The sequence below is a fragment of the Microtus ochrogaster genome, chromosome 21 (assembly GCF_000317375.1).
Source record: "Microtus ochrogaster isolate Prairie Vole_2 chromosome 21, MicOch1.0, whole genome shotgun sequence".
Classification (NCBI taxonomy): Eukaryota; Metazoa; Chordata; class Mammalia; order Rodentia; family Cricetidae; genus Microtus; species Microtus ochrogaster.
In genome coordinates this window covers 22,847,883-22,869,053 of record NC_022022.1, presented here as the reverse complement: position 1 = coordinate 22,869,053, position 21,171 = coordinate 22,847,883, and the positions used below count along the sequence as shown (strand labels likewise).

Below are 21,171 nucleotides of genomic sequence, written 5' to 3'. Positions count from 1 at the left end.
TGTGAGCCACCATGTGGTTGCTGGGAATTGAACTCAGGACCTTTGGAAGAGCAGGCAATGCTCTTAACCACTGTGCCATCTCTCCAGCCCCCTACAGCTCTCAGTTTTGAGTCACCCAGGCTTCCTCCTCAAAACAACTTCTCCTCATTCTTTGAAAGCTGTAGCTCTCAGTAAAATGGATCCTCACTATAATCCATGCCGAATTCTCAGTGTCCCGACTATAAGGCCTCTGTCATTCGCATCTCTAACCTCACATTCCCCACCCACCCTCCTAGGTCTCAGCTCGTTCTGGGTCTCCAACCCCAGGCAGCTGAGCCTTTTGCACTGTCTCTCTCCTCCCCCTGGTCCCTTACCTCTGAACAACGAAGTTCACTTTCTACCACTCCCTTGAACAACTCCCTGTGGCCTCTGGTGACTAAATCCATGTCACATTCCTGTACCTGAGTGTGGCAACAGTGATGTAGTCCCTACAGACTGTGGTCACTAACCTTAGCTTAACCCAGTGACACATTACACTGCAATTTCCATAGTGATTCACCTCGCTCCCTGCTACCTAACTAAGCCACACTTTGTTCTTTAAATTGCTTAGACATATTTTTTTTTCTTCATGTAACCGTGAGAAAAACTGAAACAAGCTGGACACGATGGGAAGCAAACAATGTCCACAAACTCCCACTTTCCCAGCTCTCTGGGCCCATGAATCAGAGCCCGTGGAATCTGCGTTCCTTCCTATTTCCGTCACCTGGCACCGCTTCCCAGTCCTCCTCTCTCCAAACACTTCCCTCATTTGCCTTCTAGGACATCATATTTTTTTTTGGATTCCTTCTGTATCGCAGGCATCCGTTTTCCAGTCTCCGGGACGATTTCCTCTCTATCCCCCCAGCTCTCTGGCTGTTAGTAATCCTGTGTTAGAGGTCCCATTCTGTCTTTGTTCTCTCTCTTTCTCTCTCTCTCTCTCTCTCTGTCTGTCTGTCTCTCCATACACACTTCCTCTGACGTGTCCTGAAGTTTATCTTTAAACAGTTCCTGCGCTTTGCTGACACACATGTGGATATTTCTAGAAATCTGTGATGATATTTTGCCCACCCCTAAATATAGTTCTTTTTGAGTCTTGTACCTTCCTTCATGGGCATCTCGTTCTTTCAATTGCTCCAATCCTTCGTATCATGCAGGACTCTGTTTCTCTCTCTCCATTCTTTGCCTCTTCCTTCTATATCTATCATTAAACCAGAAGCTGTTGAAGAGCCGCATTGCCACCACGTGTCCCACTTGGATGGTGGAAGAGGTCCCTAACTGGTTTCTGTTCGTTTTTTTTCTGCAACCCAGCTGTTCTGAACACATTACCCAAGGCAAATCCTGTGTCCCAGTCCTTCCAACCATGCCAGACCTCTCTCACAAAGTCTCTTATCCCTTTGAACTCCTCTCCTGATTTGCCCTCCTAATCCTCTTACCTTAAGACACAGCCACTTCCTTCCTGTCTGTTGAGGTCTTTCACGTGTGTTTCCGTCATGGAGTGCTTGCCTTCTGTGTTTGCTCTGTTCTATAGTTTTATAGGACTCTTTCTTCAGATCATCAGGTATAGTGTCTGGGATGGCATCTGTTGTCTCTTAGAGGTTGTATAATATGACTCCTTATGGCTTCCATAGTCTCTGCTGAAAAGTCAGGTGCCATTGTAATGAGTCTGACTTTATACATGACTTAGTCTTTCTCCCATGAAGCTTTTAATGTCCTTTCTTTGTTCTGAACATTTAGTGCCTTGATTATTATGGGTCCTGGGCAGTTCCTGGTTTAGTCCTGTCTGTTTGGTGTTCTATATGCTTCTCATACCATGATCAGTATATCTTTCTTTAGACTGGAGAAATTTTTTTTTCTATATTCTTCTTTGACCTGGGTTTCTTCTTATTCCTCTCTACCTATTATTTATAGGTTTGGTCTTTTCATGGTGTCCCAGATATCCTGGATGTTTTGTACCTGGACTTTTTAGATTTAACATCTTCTTGGACTGAGCTATCCATTTCTCTGACCGTATCTTAAAAATCTGGAATTCTCATTTCCATAGCTTGTAATCTCTGGTGTGGCTTACCTCTGAGGTTTTTGTTCTGTATCTAATGTTTTGATTTTCAGTTTTATTTTAGTTTGGATTTTCTCTAGTGATTCTATTTCTCTTATTTCTTGAAATGTTTTTATTATTTCATTCAACTGTTTGTGCCTTCATAGTCTTCATTAAGCCATTTATTTATATACTCTTTAAGTTCTTTGAATATATTCATAATTGTTGTTTTGAAGTCCTTGTCTTGTGCTTCAGCTAAATCACAATTGGGGTGAAGAGAACTATTGTTATAAGGTTTCTGGCTTCTGGAGGAGGTGTATCGTCTTGGCTGCTCATGCTTGTGTTTTTGTGCTGGGATCCAGGCATCTGGTGTAATGGTGTAAGTTGTTTTCTGGTGTAGATATCTGTCCTTGTGGTTTTTGGGTGGATGTTTTGTTCATTGCTGTTACCTCCTCTGGATCTGAAGCAAGTGTAGTGGCTGTGGGGTCCTTGGTGAAGACCGTTTCTGCAGGTCAGTGATTGGCACAAAGGAGTGAAGGGTCTAGGAAGAAAGGCCGAGAGGGACAGCAGGGAAATGCTAGAAGGACCTGGGTCTGCGGACCAAGAAACAGAGTCCCCAGGGTGCAGAAGTAGGGTCGGAGGAGAGTTTTCTGCAGGCAGGATGCTGCAGGACTATGAGTAATTTTGGAGAGTCCTGAAATGGAAGACAGGAAAGATAGTGAAAATCAACTGTTTCTCAGCCCAGTGTAGGCACTGGTGGTCCGTGGAAGAAAGTGTTTCTGAGGATGGTAGCTAACACAAAAAAAATGGAGATGTGTTAGAAGGGAAGGTTGAAATGGAGGATTGAAAATAACTGGGGGACAAAGACTGAAATGTTGTCTAATTTCTGACATAATATTCAAGTAGATGAATAATCTTCAAGCAGCAACAATGGATGACAGAAATTCAGATGAGCACTACTCCAGTTTGTTTTATCTGTACTTAGCCATTTTCTTTCCCTGAAGTGTGTACTTTCTTACCTACCTGCTCCTCTTTTCAAAGTCCATTTAATGTATTTCTAAATATCAAAGCAATGATTCCTAATGCCGTTCATTTCAGGAACAAATAACATAATTTCCAGTTCCCTTGAACTCTTCCACCCATAAACAACCACAGTTAAGATTTTTATATGTTTAGTTGTAGCTATTTCTCATTCTCTAAGTCACCTTTCTTATTGAGAATATTGTACTGGGAGCCTTTTATATAATTTTTTTTTGTAAACATGATTTCTACTTCTTTGAATTGATAACATGATTACCAAAATAGTTATTTGATCAACAAACTAGATTTGATGGTTCCTGCATGGTTATTAAGCACTAGCAATAGTATGGTGTCTTGAATGGACAATGTTCTAATTTTTTTCTAAACATTGTGTGAGTTCTTCTTTCTGACATTTATTTGCCTACTTAAAAAAATGGGGTGGAGGGAGAAATTGCGGATTGGGCAAGATGGCTCAGCAGGTTAAAAAGCGCTTGTCAAGCAAGTCTTCAAGAGCCCATGTAAAGGCGGAAGGAGACAACCACAAAATAGAACTCCACAAAATAGGAAGTTGTTTTGACTTACACTGATGATGAAGAATAGCTTACCCTATCCTTTGAGTTTTACTCTTGATTGCCTTCCCAGTAAAGGTGAAGACTGAGTCTATATTAATATTGCAAATCTAGACTTTCCTCAAGGTTGAGAGCCCTGAGGTCATTGATACATGATCTTCAGTGGCTTCATGCTCTTCCAACACCTACCTGCCTCTTCATTTATACTTTAATGTAATTCTTGTATTATTATTGGGGGAAAAAAGCATCTCAGAATTTTTCTAAAGCCTAAACCTAAGATACGGTGAATTTTTTTCCTATTTTCTTGCCCAGTGCATTCACTTTTCCCTTCTTTATCCAAATACTCCTCTGTTTATACAGAAAGGGAAATGCAGGTAGAGAGATAATTTAATGTAGACTGCTTTTTATAGTATAAAATGCAAATGATTTATGTACGAACCATCATTCCTATGTATCTAATACTGTTCTTATAATTTGTAAAATCAAGCTGAATTGACACATACTGTGAAAAGCATGTAATGTCTTTTGCTAAAGATTATTATGGTTATAAACTTCAATATACTCTTACCTAACATATTCTACTCTACCTTTGGATATTAAGGAAGAGTTATTTCTCCTGCCTCCAACTGTGTTGAGGATCAAGACTGACTTTGAAAGCGTCCTAAACACGAAAGGAATGCAAACAGAACATGGATTTGGTTTTTTTCTCTTTTGATGTGCAGAACGGGCTGTCTCCACTTCACATGGCTGCACAGGGGGACCACGTGGAATGTGTGAAGCACCTGCTACAGCACAAGGCGCCTGTAGATGATGTCACCCTGGATTACCTGACGGCCCTTCATGTTGCTGCACATTGTGGTCACTACCGTGTCACCAAACTCCTTCTGGACAAGAGAGCCAACCCGAATGCGAGAGCCCTGGTAAACCTGGCCCAATCCACATTCACCACCCAATATAGCTTGAGAAAGCAAAATCACAGTAATTGGCCAACAGCATCTACACCAATGTGTGGTTATAGATCCACAGTTAATAACTGCCAAGCTTGTCACTCCCTGAGAGCTGACAGCCTTCTTTATGCTTTCATAGTTTCCTAAGTGGTCATGAACATGAGCAGATTTAGGAGAACACCAGATTGTTATTTCTGAAACCCACAAGTTGCAAATGGTATTAAACTCTGGGATGATAAATGTTTTAAAATAGAAGTTAGATGTTAAGAAATGTCAGGGTGTGCTGGTGCTTTCCTTTAATCTCAGCACTCAGGAGACAGGGGGAGGCTGATCTCCGAGTTCAAGGCCAGCCTGGTCTACAGAACTAGTTCCAAGACACCCAGGGCTACACAGGGAAAGCCCATCATGAGGGAGAAAAAAAGAAAGAAAGAAAGAAAGAAAGAAAGAAAGAAAGAAAGGAAGGAAGAGAGAAAGAAAGAAAAGGTCCTTTCTAGGTGCCTCTAAATACTAGATAGATTTAGGATAAAGGTATGAAGAGTTTGATCCTGATGAATCTCTTAAGGAAAATAAAGATTTTAAAATGGCGAATATATTTGATTCTATGAGGAGGTCTAAGACAGAAGCTGGTGAGAGTCCCTTGGACATTTTCCTTATGGACAGACTACCCAACCATGGGCTGGGTGATGCTTGGTGTATTACTGCTTTGCAAAGCATTGTAAAGAAAGCATTCCAGGACCTGCTCAAGAGATCCTGTAGGAAGCCATTCCCAGAGCAGCTTTGTGTCTCCCACGGTGTAATAATATGGAACAAATCTTTCTTGCTTCACTTATAGCTAACTAATTAGTACGTTAGGCAGGCACTAATTTATGTCGTTCATTTTCTAATTCTCACTCCAAGCACACTGTTTTGCTTTCCTATATGTTCACATGATTTATGTCAACTAAAATTCCCTTCAAACAGTTTTGAGAGTCTGTTGTTAAAATGACTAAACATTGGGCTAGGATAGGAGCTGAATTTGTAGACTACTTGCCTAGTATGTATGGAATGGTAGGCTTCATCCCCAGCACCACGAAAATGAGGCATGATGGGGCATGCTTATAATCTTAGAATTCGGGAGCTGTAGGTAGGAGATCAGCTACCTACCTACAAGGAAGACTTCAAGGTCATCCTTGGCTACATTGCAAGTTCGAGGCTAGTCTGGGATGAATGAGATCATCCTTTCTCAAAAGTCAATCAATCATGTGATCACTAAACGAAATAATCGATCTATTAAATTATTAAAAATTGAGCATATTGATTTATTTGAAAAATTTCAGTGGAATTCACCGATTACTAATTACTTATCAAGTGATTATACTTTCAAGGTCATGTTTAAATACATAAAGACCTTAAGTTTCTCATAAGAAGTTGAAAACACTTTTTAACTAGATAGTGATGAAAGAGCTTAGAAAGTACGACAGGCAATCAGGTGCATGTATCTTAATGCCGCATGTCCATTTGGCTACTGATCTCTGGCTCATGACATAGTTTATAAACAGGGAACATGACTCAACACATTCTGCTCATCACTCCACTGTGAAGAACACAAAGTCACCACTTAAGTGAGACCATATGTTTGCCTGAGAACTGGTAACAGAGAACTCCAAATGACACTCAGTCCCCAGGACATTTAAAACTGTTAACTGGCAAGACAGGTGTCATTCTGTAAAAGAGCAACTGTTCAAATAAAAAGACAAAAGGTATAATATGTAACAATTTAGCCCGGAACTAGGTAACTGTTGATGCGATTTCTCCAGTTTCTGAAACTGGTAGCCTCGTTTACAAAACTTCTGAACTTTAACGTCGGGTGTCCTCTGACAGCCGTTCCCGAAATTCACCGTATCATTCTTGAAAATACTCTGGGATGTAATGATTTCCACATAAAATAAAATATATTTGGGAACTTAATTGTTTCTTTATAAAATTGAATGCATCTGATTGGTGTACGTATTATAATATAAAACTTAACTTCTCTTCGTAAATATTGTCAGCATAATTTCAGCTAATTTGAAACTCTCCCCGAGGGGAAAAAATAGCAAAGTTGAAACACTTTTTTTTATAAAGATGTCATATTGTTAGTTTTTTTTGCAAGCAGATGAACAATTCTTATGCCCTGAGAAACTGGACCTCCACTTTCGAAATCTTCTTCTGCTCCCTCCATCTTTTCTCGCTCACCTGACCAGTCCAGACAGCCTAAAACACCTTGGGCCACCTAAAGCGTATTTGCCCTCTATTTGTTTTCTCCTGTGAAAAGTACGCTCACATACTTTCCTCTGCTTTTGTCTGTCTCCACTGTCTGCACTCAGAATGACAGAAGCAAAATTCAGCTTACCCCCCCCCCACACACACCACCACCACTTCTCTTCCCAAATTTCCACTTCAATATGGTTTGAAGAGACGGAGACATTATGTGACGGTCCAACATGATTGGCTGTGCTGTGCCGGCATGGAGTTGCGTGAGAATTGTTTCTGCATGTTTTCAACTAACTCGATTGTCTTTTGCACAGAATGGTTTTACTCCACTGCACATTGCCTGCAAGAAAAACCGCATCAAAGTCATGGAACTGCTGGTGAAATATGGGGCTTCAATCCAAGCTATAACAGAGGTAGAAAAGTGTTCCAGCTTCTCACCAAACATTCCTTCTCTCACACCTTCCTCTTCCTCCCACCCATCCTCTGTCCTCTTCACTCGTCTTATTGATCTGAAGAAGCCCCCCCAAAGCCCACCGTGCAGAGGAGTAAAACTACTGTTGCTTTGTTTCACAGTCTGGCCTCACACCAATACATGTGGCTGCCTTCATGGGCCACTTGAACATTGTCCTCCTTCTGCTGCAGAACGGAGCCTCTCCAGATGTCACTAACATTGTGAGTATGGCTTGGGTCAGAATAACCACAGGGAGAAAGGATGAGACATTCAGAGTGGGTGTGTGTGTGGGCCTGTATGTGTGTGTCATCAGAGCTCAGAGAAGGGCCACTGGAACGACATTTTGTAACCTAACATTTGGAACTTTCCTAAATGCAGAATCCAGGTGTCAGAACATAAGTGGAAGCTGGGTTTGACATGGCTTAGGCTTCCTGGTGCAGATGAAGTAAACATTCATCTAATGCATATAGGAGAACAGAGTGTGTTTTTAAAACTCCCCTGAGGCTGAGTGTGGTTGAACACACATCTGCAGTCTCTCGCCGTCAGGAAGCTGAGGCAGGAGTCTTGTGTGTCTGAGGCAGCCTTAACAGTGTGCTTCAAACAAACCCACATCTCTGAAAACGAATGAAGGATGGCTTGCAAAACAGTCTTCAGGGTTCACCCTAGCTTGCTTGAATGCATTGTATTCCAGGTAATTTCCACTAGGTAAGCTCCATAATCAGTCTTGGCAAAGACTAATCAGACAGAGGCTCCAGTGAGGATAATTGCTCTTCGTATCAGAGTATTCTCTATCCTACATGACAGTTGCCATTTCCTAATGAGTTTTAGCTTCCGTCTTATTCATATGTGCAGTGAAGGTTTCTCACACCTGAAGCGGGTATCAACAATATTGTGAAATGAATGCTAGTTTCTGGCACCTTGCTTCTTGCCACTAAGTACTGGGTGTTCCAGAATTCTGTCCGGCCTAAAGTAGGATTTTCACGGGATATGTGCATTTCTCTTGCTGTCTTGAATCACCCTTTAAACTATCTCTGGTCACTTTTTCATCGCAATTAACCTTGATACAAAATTTCCCCAAGGAAGGAGAACCCACTGTGTGTTTTTATTCAGATAATAGACACTCCAGGACTGCAGGAGGATTCAGTTTTTAAAAAGCACATGCAACAGAATAATTCTCCCCACACGAACATCAGCAGTCACTAATAAAGTTAACCTACTTGCAGCTGTTGGTTGCAGCATGTGCTCATTTGGGGCTGGTTCTCCCCGTGTGTGCTGTGAAAGAGAATACCTGGGTTCTCTCTTACCACACACTTCCCACGTTCTCATTTCTCGGTACTTTTATGCAGTTTTTGAAGGCTCTGGTGCTGGGACAGAGTCCATGGGAGAACCCAATTCATTTGATATACTCTTTATATTACTCAAGAGTGAGAATGTAAAACCATTAAAGAACTTCAGGTCTGTATTTATGTTTCCTTAATTATAATATATTGTCCTTATAAAAATATAACATTACATGGCAATTTTTAACCACCAAGTACAAGAGTCATTTCCTAATGTGCCAGCTTGAGTTGAATAGTTGTTGAATGCTTAAAAAACTCATGGGGCCAGAGAGACGGCTCAGTCAGTGAGTGCTTGCCATGTAAGTATGAGGGTCTAAGCTCCATCCATGTCTCTCCACATAAAAGTCCTGTGTGTTTCTGCAGTCCCAGAGCTCACAATGGAGACAGATAGGACTCCTGAGGCTTTTGACCAGATAGTCTAGCAATTGATGGGCTTCAAGTTTGCTGGGAGACTCTGTCTCAAAAAAATAAGTGAAGAGCAATTGAGGAAGTCATCTGAATCCCTGGCACATGCACATGTGCGCGCACACATACACAGAGAGAGAAAAAGAAAAAAATCATCTTTTTGCTTCTTATTAATCTTTTATTTTCAAAAACTCTTATCAAAAGTTTACAGAGACAGATCAGTAGTGAGAATTATTTTACTCAATATCAAATTCTCCCTTTTTATAATTACATTACATGGATTTGTCATTTCCTAAAAAATAAAAATGTTGTAATTTTCATTTCATTTTATTTTCTCTTTAAAAAAAAAAATTGGACCTGAACTGTCTTGCCCACAGCACAGTAACTTTCAAGAAAAGCACTCCTGTGTGGCGACCCACTCTTGCTATTTTGTTTTTATTTTTTTCCCCCGGTATTTTTCCGCTTTCCTTGCTTGCATTTCAATACCTCCAGGAATGGCAGAAGCAATAGTGATATGTTAGAATATATCATCATATCACCGCAATGATGTCTGCAATTATATTAAGCAGAGAGCATGGATGAATTTCTTTTTCTTTCTTTTTTGGTTTTCCAAGACAGGGTTTCCTCTGTGTTGCCCTGGCTGTCCGGGAACTCACTCTGTAGACCAGTCTGGTCTTGAACGTAGGAATCTGCTTGTTTCTGCCACCTGAGTGCAGGGATTAAAGGTGTGCTCCACCGCTGCCCAGCTGAAGTTTCTTTTAGTAGACAGTTTTGAAAATTCTTCACAAAATAATCCACAACCAATTCTGAATAATTTGTTGATTACTGTACTGTCATGTGGTCTCCTCAGGGACACGGATAGTAAGACTGCCCTCAGATTTCCAGTGTTCCCAACCTTTAGTCTTTGTAAGAATCTTGGATTTGGCAATGACGTGTGAATCTTTAGCTCCCACAAGACAGTTGTCCTAAATTTCTTCACTGCTTTCTTCTGTTTGTCCTTTATATTGTTTCTGTTTGCCCCCTCCAACAAACACTTGGGACACACCAGTCAACCCCCACCCCCTTCTTTACAGGATCCCTGGATTTTTTTGTTTGTTTGTTCGTTTTCTTTTTAAAAGCTATATCCTTCTGATAGGAGACAGAGTAGAGTTACTGGTCAGAATACAAAACTCCTTGTTCAATTTTCATTCCAGATAAACACTGGATTCCTTTGCATGTGAGGAGATGTCATGCAACTGTTGAAACGTGATAAAAATAATTACTCGATTGTCTGGAATTAAAATTGAAATGAACACTTGAACTTTTTATTTGCTAAGTCTGGCAACCCTACATCAGGCAGAATGTCACTTTCTCTAGCAGTGTGGTGCCTGTGAACTTGTGTGTTCTCCAGATATTAGGACGTTGCTACTGGACCCAGAACTTTGCGATTTGATTACAGAGCTGTGTGGACACAGACTGCCTGCTTGCTGTGACAGTGTCAGTCCTGTCCTGACCCCAGTGCACCCACCCTTGGCACCTCTGTGTGTTGCTGACATCGTGTTGCATCCAGAATGCAATTCTGTCTTTTGTGCTTTGATGCTTTCCAACTACATGCAACCAAAGCGGGAGTCAATGTAGCTGTCTGCTGAGCCAGTTTCAGAGCTGCGGAAGAGGGGCATGACTTGGTGCTCGCTTTGAACGTGAACATGTGCATCCTCCTGCCAGTTTCATTTTGCCTGAAAATCCACACCAAGTCTAAGATGCACCAAGAACTCAGACATTTGCAGACACATTTTTTTTTCCCTGACAAATTCCCTTCCCATAAAATTTATATGTGAACTTTAACTGGTAACCTGTGTTCTATAAAACTCCCCGACATATTCACTGACAGCACTTGGGGGCTCTGGAGAGTACAACATGGGTCACTAAGGATTTCCATCTCCTTATAACCAATTAGAAGATTTATGCTTAATTTCCCACTTTATATTATTATTATTATTTACAAATCTCTAAAGTTAAGTTGTTTAAATAGGACATCAGACTGTCCCTAACAATTAGGAAACAGAAGGTCCCAAGTAAGGCAATATGCAGTATTTGCTGAGTTTCTTTTTCTTATCCTTCTGCACAAACATTAGGAATTTAAATTTAAAGAGGTAATCACCAGTTTATAGTAAATGTCAGTTACTCCAGAGTCCTTAAATGAGACTTGAAGGAGACAATCTTTATGAATTAGGGTGACCCATTTTGAGTATATAGTCAACTGCTTCTGAACTAGGAAGCTGAGGCTTATATCAAGCATATATATATATATATATATATATATATATATATATATATATGCATCCATCACTTCAAATGTGTAGAAGTCAGAGGATAACTTAATATGGGTATAAAAATAAAGGTTTTTTAAAATAATAAGACTAGCATTAGAAATATTTTTATATTTTGAAAACATAATAATAAAATGTAGCTTAAAAATAAACATGTAAATTCAACTAACTCCTAAGGGCATCTTTGACTTAATTTCTAAAAAGAATCATCTTGCCTGTATTTCTACAAAATTACTGAAATAGCAAATCTTCATCAGACCTAAAAATGAAATTTTGAGTTTTTCTTTTTTTTTGTAATTATAAATTCTCTAATTATAAGATATAAGTTATATAATTATAATATGTGTGGATTACAGAAGAAAAAAGGATAATACCATGGTTGCCTAAGGAAGAAAATTCTCACTCTGTACCTGGAGAATTACAGACAAGCATGACTAACGTCATTTTATAAAACAAGTTTCATATACATTTGCTTTAAAAGTCAAAATTTTGCATCAGAAAATAAGGCCTACAGAAGTCAGTGAGAAGGGAATTTTCATGTCAACTTCTAGGTCAATGTTTTCCAATCACATCACTTGACACAAGTTTCTCATACCTCCCAAAGCAAAGGACATCATGGTGCAAAAAGGGGGCCTGTGAGCGATGAACCCCACTAATTTCATGCTATATCTTTTAAATTTAAGAGTGTTTTCCGAAAATTCATAGGATTTTTTTTTCAGAAGTATTCCATCCCAAGATAGGCAAGTTTGAAGTCGATTTAGTTCCTGTGGGGTGTGTTTCTCTGCTTGGTTATTTATTGTTGGCTTACCCTCTAGAAGAGTTGTGCTGAGTCAACCTGTCTTATTCTAATATCGTGGTCTAACTATGAGATTATTTGAATGACAAGATCCCTGCCCTCTTCCATGATAACAGGTTCCCCTATGAGAATAATCCCTTATCTCTAACCACTTTCTTCATCTTCTCCTGAGGAGTATGTCAGACCTTGCTATGGAAGAGACAGCCTAGGACTGACATGATGCCCATGCAGCAAATGAAACTGTTAACAGCTGCTTCCCTTACCTCTTGGTAGCCTACTGCATCACCATTTATAATCAAATACAACCATCCAAATAAGCAGGGTACCTCCTGGAAAAATTAGTTTTCTCCTATGAGTAGTTGTGGTCTAATTTCAGAACAAAAAGACAAATCAGGCATGAAATTTTGTTCAGAAGGAAGGTTTGCAAGTTGAAAGGAAATTATTTATGCATGGTATAAGTGATACGATTTATTTTTGCAATGTATTGACTTGACCTTTGACATCTGGAGTTTCTCATTGAACGGGATGGATGAAAGATTTTAGGTTTGTAGGATGAAAGATCACACCTTCACCTAACCCCATGTAAGTTACACAAGACTGGTCCTGAAGTTAAACCATAGGGTGTCCTGGATGTTTGGGTAAGTTCACTGGTTTGCCATTGATGGAAAACATTTATAAACGTTTATTCTTCTAAAGATAGAGAAGATGCAATCCTATGTTTTTCTAAACCAAATAATTATGCCTCCTCATAGATCATTTATACACGTGGATGTCTTGCTGAATTTCACCAAAAAGGACATCTTTATTCTTTGCTATCAAGAGCAATGAGTTTATTTATGATTGGGCAATCTTTCTTTTCTGGCAGCGTGGTGAAACAGCACTTCACATGGCGGCCCGGGCTGGGCAGGTGGAAGTGGTCCGATGTCTCTTGAGGAATGGTGCCCTTGTGGATGCCAGAGCCAGGGTAGGTGCTAGCTCACCAGCGTTCTTCTATTGCAGCACGTGACTCCCTTATTAAGATTGTGTCTTCTTTAGTTCCTTGGTTTTGAATTTCCACTGTTTACATATCTATCAACTTCTTATTAATGCAATAAATACCTGAGAAAATAACTTGGAGGAAGGAAAGAATTTTGGGGGATAACTGGACCAGGGCTCACAGACTAGGATTGGATGGATCTCTATTTCTGGGCTTGATGTGAAGCTAAATAGCACAGCAAAGCAAAGCTACACACTTCACAGTCACTGGGAAGCAAAGAGGATGCAGGCGCATGCTTTTGCTAGTGCACTTCATCCAGGGAACCCAGTCTGTTGGATGGTGATGCTCACAATTAGGGAAGATTTACTCCCTATCCCTTAGTTAATCATCTCTGGGAATATCCCCACAAATGCTCAGAAGTATGCACAACCAGTTTTCTAGGTGTTTCTCAACCTCTCAAGTTAACTGTCAATAGGAGTTACTGTAGGATATTAAATTGAAAGCATCAGATCAATAATACTCTAGAAAAAAGAAATACTATGTAAGTACATACAATAAAAATACATTGAAGTTATGGTAACATTGGAATGGAGTATAGCTTTATTTGATACATTTGGCATGCAAGAAGTATAGAATTGACTTTATCAGTCTTTAATCTTTAAAATCTCTTTTACATTTATTATTCTGTAAATTTATAGTCTTGCCTGTATCATATGGCACTATACATACTAAACATCATTTCTTTCTACTAGAGCCAATCAGATTTGCATACTGACTCTTTCCAAGTTACTGAAAAACAAAATGGCTTCGAATTTATAATGCTTTCCTTTCCCTGTTTTATTTCTTCTATTTTTGTTATGTTGTTTGCCTGTCTCTCTACTTTGGTGTTTATATATTTGAATATTCTGCATATTTATTTTCCCAGAATAATAGGTACTGGAGATCACCTGATAACATTTGTCCATTTCCTGTCAGTTCTAACTTCCACATAGTTGTTTTGTTTTTCTTCTTTTTAAAAAATTTATTTATTTATTTTTTAAAATTTAATTCCCTCCCTTTGTCGTGCATCTTTCCTAATTACAGCTATGCTTTCTCACCCTACTATATTTTCTGTTTCCTTTTCCACATTGTCCAAATAAAAATGAAAAGTTTCAACTTTAAAATAGTAAAACTATATACAACAAAAACAGTTATCAAGTAAGAATTACATTTATAATATTCAGTCCATTTGTATTTAGCAAATTCAGAGAAAATAGTCCTTTATCTGTCTTATCTTAGTATTTCAAAGTTTTGTACCTAATTTACTTTGATCGTAACTAAGGAAAACTATAACTCTATTTAGTTTTAACTCCATCTAAGACCCCAGAATGATGTAATACTATTCTTCTTTGTATTGGCAAAGTTCTTCAGTTGGTTTTGTTTGTGTCCTAAAGAATGTCTGGCAGACTCTTCTGTGTAGCAGGAATCTCAAAGGACTGTCCTACCTTGTCTTGGAAAAGTTTGACGGTCTTTTTCTGTGCCCTGTTTGTCCAGTCTGTACAACATACTGTCAACAATCAAGGCAAGAACAGTTTCTTACCCAAATGGCTAGGTTTGCTGTATTGAAAGCAAACTCCATATGGAGTTTCTTTGATAGCCATTATCCTTTTTATGAAGCAAATTGGTGCTGCCAGGATCAGATGTGTTTCATTGACATGAAAAACCTTGGGTTATTAAACATCTTAAATGCCACATTCTATAGGTCTTTGAAGTATTTGAGAATCATCTGTCTAAAATATACCCATTTAACCTTAAAAACATACCTCATGTGACTAATTTTACATAACTTACAGAATAGTTTGATTATTATGATTAACTACTCCTTTCTTAATTATACATTGCATTTTTAAACAAACTGCATAAGCACAAGACCCCAAACAGGAATAGAAACATATATACAGTATAACAAAAACAACTTTTAATTTGTATCAATATACCAAAATCCATGCCAATGCAAAATATGAGATTAATAGTAGTCTTCTTATCCTATATTCCTGTTTTCCCCCAAATGATAACAAACATCCGTAACCCACCAAGTAGCCAATAGCCACTCACTCTATCTATTGGGAATGTGGGCATTATGTTTCCCAGACTGCTTCTTGTTGCCTGTGGGAGAAAACATCTTTAGTGGTCCCAGAGAAAATGGAGATAATGGCCAAGTCCTGAGAAGATCAGCTATAACTTTTGCTGATATACATCACCTGTCAAGATTCAGAAGATCCCACCAATCATACCTGATCCACATTAATTCTGAAGGAACCCACAGCCTCTCCTTTCCTGTGGAAACAAATGCAAAATCTCTTTGCCAAAGTATTTTTGACTTCCATTTGACAGTTTTTCAAAATTCTTTTTTAAAGAGAGCACGAGAGTATCTAAATTTGTCAATTTAGCAGTCTCATTCACAATCCCAGGTCTCTTGGCAGCTGTCATTTGTTTATCAGCAATCAAAAAATTCAAAATCAACATAATACTGTATAGGGTCCAGTCTCCATGTGTATTTTCTATCTTTACATGGCTTAGTCTTCATACATACATACATACATATTATCATTTTAAAGCTATTTTTTCTTTATCTGTCTACATTCTTTCTCTTTCTTTTTTTTCTTTCTCTTTTATTTCTTAAGCCTATGTACATTTTTGAACACACTCTAGCCTGTTTTGAGGTTTTCTCCATCTGGACCTGTTTTACTGCATACCTCTTAACTTTTTTTTGAATGCATGAGAGTTTAAACTGACTGGTATGTGGCATGGCTAGGATCTCCATTGTGGCTTTAGTGACTGGCTCTGCCCTCTTCTCAAGATTTCCTTGATGAACTGTGATCACATAATTAGAGTAAATAAAACACCTTCCATACCCCTGATTTTTTTCTCCTAACTGGTTCTGCCAGGAGACAATAATTCCTCTCCATCAAAGTCCCGCTGACTGGGGTGTGGCTTGCTGAAGGAAGTCAACAAACTGTTATGTATCTTAGGCTCTCATTTCTGCCCCACCTACCCAAGAAAATAAGTAGTTTTTCGTCATATTCTGTATTGAGCCTGGGATCAGCTCTGAGCCCTGCCCATAAATCAGCCTATTTAGGGAGGGGAAGGTGATGATTGACATCCCTGATAGAGCCACAAGACCAGGAGATGCCTGCTTTCTCTCAGAAGAAGGTGGGCAGGTACTGGACAGGAAGGAAGCACGTTTATGGCAAGTTCCTTTCTTCACCTGATACCACTTCTCTGGAACTCATCCCTTCCCAAAGAGGAAATATGCTCATTTGTTACATTGGGCTCATGCTCAAGAACTCTTGGTATGTAGTTTTATCTCTTGGATTTTTTAAAAAAATATGCCATCTTCATATAACCAGGGGCTAAGTCATGTTTTTCCTACTTCTAATATGTAACAAAAAATGCATGTAATCACATTAATATTTTTAATTTTAAAACTGTAAGCTGGGGCTGAAGGTAGAGCTCATTGCTAGAGGACCCAGATATACTAACCAGTTATTACCCAGCACCCCCCCCAAAAAAAAAGCAGAAATACAGGTATTGCATTCTCATCAGCCCATGGCATGAGGCATATTTTTCTAGACAGATTTGGGGTCACTATGCATTTGTGTCTTGGTGAGCCAAGGTGTTGACCTTGGCCAGTCCTTTCTGGAAGTCCCTATTTGTCCTTTGCCCTTCGTGGATTTAAGTCAGAAGCCTACCAAGGTCTGCCCTCTGGAATCCCTTTTGTTTAGAGATGTGTTCTGTTAGCACAGTTGTGGGCCTTGCCTTCGCTTTTAGGTTTGAGCAATGGCAGGATCCTCAGGTTCAAGCTTATTTAAAGCTCAACTCCTAAAATTTTGCTCGGCTGACAGCAGACATGGTTTGGGGAAGCATTAGTAGCAGGAATCTCATCAAAATTTTAAACCTTGGCCCAGATACTGTTCTTTCTATCTTTTTGTAAAAAGCTTGGGTTCAGCAAGTCTCCCTAATTTTGGTTGCCTAGGAGCAAAATAAATAGTAGACTTCCATAGTGAAGCAGAGACAACCTGCTTCCTGTCTGGGCTGTGGCCCAGTCCCTTATGCTTTGTGAAAAGGCTGTATTGGAAAGGGTCAGGGGACCAGAACTCCTCTGTAATTTTGTCATTCTCCTGAGTCTTCTGCGCTTCCCAATTCTGTGCCTTGATTTCGGTTAAATTTATCCCAAGGAAGCAGATACAAGTTTTGCCATTCAACAAAGAAATAAATGCCCAAGCCTGAAAAGACTTTATATACCTGCTTAAACATTGAAAGATTTTCATAATAATAAAATTATATTATTTCCTTTTCCACTTTCAAATGAAAATATACCAAAAGCATTTTTAAAGTAGGTAAAGCATGATTAACTTTTATTTAAACAAACCAACAAAGAAGTGAACAGACAAGCCCTTCCCACTCTGGGGTCTGAGTGCTAGGGAATCACAGTAAATCATTTAACCAGTAACTACTGGTTAATTAACTAACGTCACCAATCCAGGAACTAATGCCTGCTAGAGATTGTTACTTGACTAGAGAGTGCTCCAAACGTCACCATCCGCCAACCTCTTTCTACTCACTAAAAGCCACAATTTCCCCATACATGTAAAATAAAATCAATATTCTTTAAAAAATAGTTTTTAAAGCTACATTTGAGTGTGTCACTCTCTGCACCCCCTTCTACTGGGCTATCCCGGCAGAGGTCTACAGGAGACCCTTGCTGCAGACAGTCGCTGGGTCTCTTCTCAGCATCCTGACCTAATGCTTCTTCACCATTTATTCTTCTGCTTATTCCTGCTCACTTTGTCCTGGCCATTTTCTTCTTGGCCATCTTATGTATCTCTTTCGAGACCCCATTACATTATTGTTCATTTTAACTGGAAAAATTAGCAAATAGTACATTTTATGCTTCTTTTTGGTGCCTACTATGGCAAGTCATATATGCATCATGCACAAAAGAAATTTATAAGCTGAGGATTTTTATAGAACTTATTAATTTCTCCCTTCTTTGAAACTCATGTTATTCTATTTCATCTCTTCCTATATATTTTTAAAAAATAACGTTAAAGTATTATATTTATTTGGACAGATCTATTATATTTTTTCTCCTTTCCTTTTTATCCCTGGCAGCTTCCCCAGCTTTTCCTTCCTTGCTTTTATGATGACTTACCCTGGGGAAGATTATAAAGATACACCCCTTTGCATTCCTAACAGCATGCTCCTTTTTTACTTTTATAAGAGACAGTGGCTTTTCCTGGTTCTATAACCCTGAGAACATTATCTGTGACTACACGTTAGAGTCAGGTGATCTTATGAGCTTCGCTGGATATGTTCTTCCTGTCCCTTCCACTCAGCTCCATCCTCTCTGCTTCTAGAACAAAAATCACTTGGCAGAGAGTTCCCTCCATTTTCATTTTGCCAGCGTTCCATTTCATCTTTGAAGTCCTAGATGTGTGGTACAGGCCCATCTGCAGCGCTTCCTGGAAGAGCCTCTCTTTAAATAATATCACAATGCCGTCTTTATTCACAGTTCTCCTAGAACAAAGTGACCAGCAGTTGTGTCCTTGGCTCAGGAGAGAAGTAGGGATAGCATTTTCCAGTTGGGTCTTTTCTCTGGTTCCGTTCCCAGAATAATCCTGACTCTCAGTGAAAGCTCTTGGAGGAGGAGAACCTAGGTCTTAGGATTTCTGGACTGAATTTCATTCTTTTTCAAAACCACGAGTTCGCATACTAGTAAGCACAAGATAGGATTGAAGACTTAAGTAGTTAAGAGATGCTCTTTGGGTGTTCATCAAGCAAAGACCAAGTTTATGAGAGTACAACCTATTTAAAAATCTAAGGGAAGGCTTAGTAGTTAGGAGTACCTGCTGCTCTCTCAGAAGACTGGTTTTAGCTTCCACACTCACATGGAGCTCATGGCTGTCTGTAACTCCAGTTCCAGGGGATCTGATGCCTCTTCTGACTTCCACGGGAACTGCACATGCATGCTGCACTTGCATACATGTACACTCATACACATAAACAAACAAACAAACATATAAAACCATTTTAAAAACTTAAGGGAGATTTTGTAACCAAATTGATCACTCTACAACAAATACGAATGAAGCCATGGGAGGGTAATAACAATTTTTGTTTCTGAGTAGAGATTCGAAGAAGGTATCACTGAGTGTTTTGAGAAGCAGACATTCCTAGTAAGATTGGGTTTGCCAGGCGCTAACTGATCTCTTGCCTTGAGTTGTAGGAGGAACAGACGCCTTTACATATTGCCTCCCGACTGGGTAAGACAGAAATTGTCCAGCTACTTCTACAACATATGGCTCATCCAGATGCAGCCACTACCAATGGGTACACACCCCTGCACATCTCTGCTCGGGAAGGACAGGTAGACGTGGCCTCTGTCCTGCTGGAAGCGGGAGCAGCACACTCCTTAGCGACCAAGGTAAGGGGCCAGCTAAGAGAGCACAAGTGCCAAGTCCAGGCCCGTGCTCAACTGCAGAAGCTTTAGGAGGGGAAAAACCTCTGACTTGTGTCTTCCTCAAGTTGTTTAGATTGTAATCTAAATGATGAGAAGGGATTGCAAAATTTTAGGTAACATCTTCAAGGAAAAGTCTCATATTCCCATCTTCTAATTAAAGTGCTAGTTCCTTTTGGTATAAGCATCCAGAAAGGTAATTATCATAACTTCTTTACCACAAAGCAAAGGTTACTTTTTCTTTTCATAATAAAAAAGCTATAAAACATATTCTCTAGGGGAAAAAAAGGGGGTCCCTAATATGTTCAAATGGCATCAATGATGAAGTAGAAAATACTGCATTAGATTAGCCCTGTTTTCTGCTGGGTAACAGAGCTGAGCGACAGCCCCCTTTGCTTCATCCTGCCTTTCCCAGTATTTGCCCCTCCTCTCATTTGGTATCTCATTTCCTTTGTAGTATCCGACTGTATCCGTTACTTTTTTTGTTGCTAAGATAAAGTGCCATGACCAAAAGCAGCTTATATAAGAGAGACTAGAGAGACTTTATTTTGGCTTGTGGTTCCAGAAGGTCGATGCTTACAATTGCAGGGATGACATGGCAGCGGGGAGCCAGAGAAGGAATCTGGGTGGTCACATTTTATCAGCACACTAGGAAGCAGAAAAAGAATGGGAAGTAAGGCCAGGCTGTAAACATTCAGAAGGTATCCCCAGTGATATACTTCCTCTAGCACGGCTGTACCTGTAAGTCCCATAACTGCCCCAAAGAGTGTGACTAACTAAAGACAAAGTATTCAGATGCCTGAGCCAACGGGGGGGGGGGGAGAGGGGCACTTATCCAAACCACCACAGCAACCGTTCCTGCCTTCACTCTTCTCCAAGTTACCTCAGTGTCTACACAGAAGAGGTTTGCACATCAACTCATGAGCACATCAGCACAGGTACTAACACCAAACGAAGACTATACTATCCTAACCTGTGTGCAAGGCTCCATGGTGATGCAAGGCTGCTTTTCCTTCTCTTGGATATATTCGCTAGAAACTCACTACATGGAGCTGAGTTACAATAAAGTGTGAACATGCCCACATAGCTGGAGCGAATCAGACGGAGCAAGTGCAGAAGAACAGAAAAAGAAGGCGCATAGGATCCTAGAATACATGAGCTTGTCTCAGGGTAAAATGCTTCCCACACATGCAATGGCAGTTCAGATGAATTAAAATGACATTAAATTACATAGTAAATACTGTGCATGATTAGAAGGAAGCTAATAAGTGTGGACTGCAGTAGCGCTGTGGCCTCTGAGCCCTCAGAAGTGAGAACTGCCCAGTAGTTACTATTAATACAAGCCTACTGGACCATGACTGTCAAAAATGTTCAGAAATGGGGCTGGAGAGATAGCTTAGTAGTTAAGGGCACCTGCTGCTCTTACAGAGGATCTGCCACTCACAAAGAAATGTACAGCCACCTATAACTCCAGTTCTAGCGATTATGACACCTTCTACTGCCCTCTGAAGTGCCATGTGGTACACCATCGTACATTCAGGCATGCACTCTGATACGTAGAATAAGAATAATATATC

The 21,171-nt window shown here is 39.8% G+C and overlaps 1 protein-coding gene across 50 annotated transcripts in view; it reads left to right on the top strand.

Moving 5' to 3' along the window:
- The window catches only part of Ank2 (ankyrin 2), a 530,016-nt gene that overhangs the window by 417,133 nt on the left and 91,712 nt on the right, over positions 1-21,171 (top strand). For 47 of the 50 annotated variants that reach the window (XM_026783964.1, XM_013349981.2, XM_013349975.2 and 44 more), the window contains 5 exons: positions 4,362-4,559; positions 7,133-7,231; positions 7,392-7,490; positions 12,985-13,083; positions 19,364-19,561. In XM_026783964.1, the coding sequence (XP_026639765.1) occupies positions 4,362-4,559; positions 7,133-7,231; positions 7,392-7,490; positions 12,985-13,083; positions 19,364-19,561 (693 nt within the window). The remainder of the gene's footprint in view (positions 1-4,361; positions 4,560-7,132; positions 7,232-7,391; positions 7,491-12,984; positions 13,084-19,363; positions 19,562-21,171) is intronic. The other 3 variants (XM_026783989.1, XM_026783999.1, XM_026783971.1) reach the window with 1 other exon arrangement.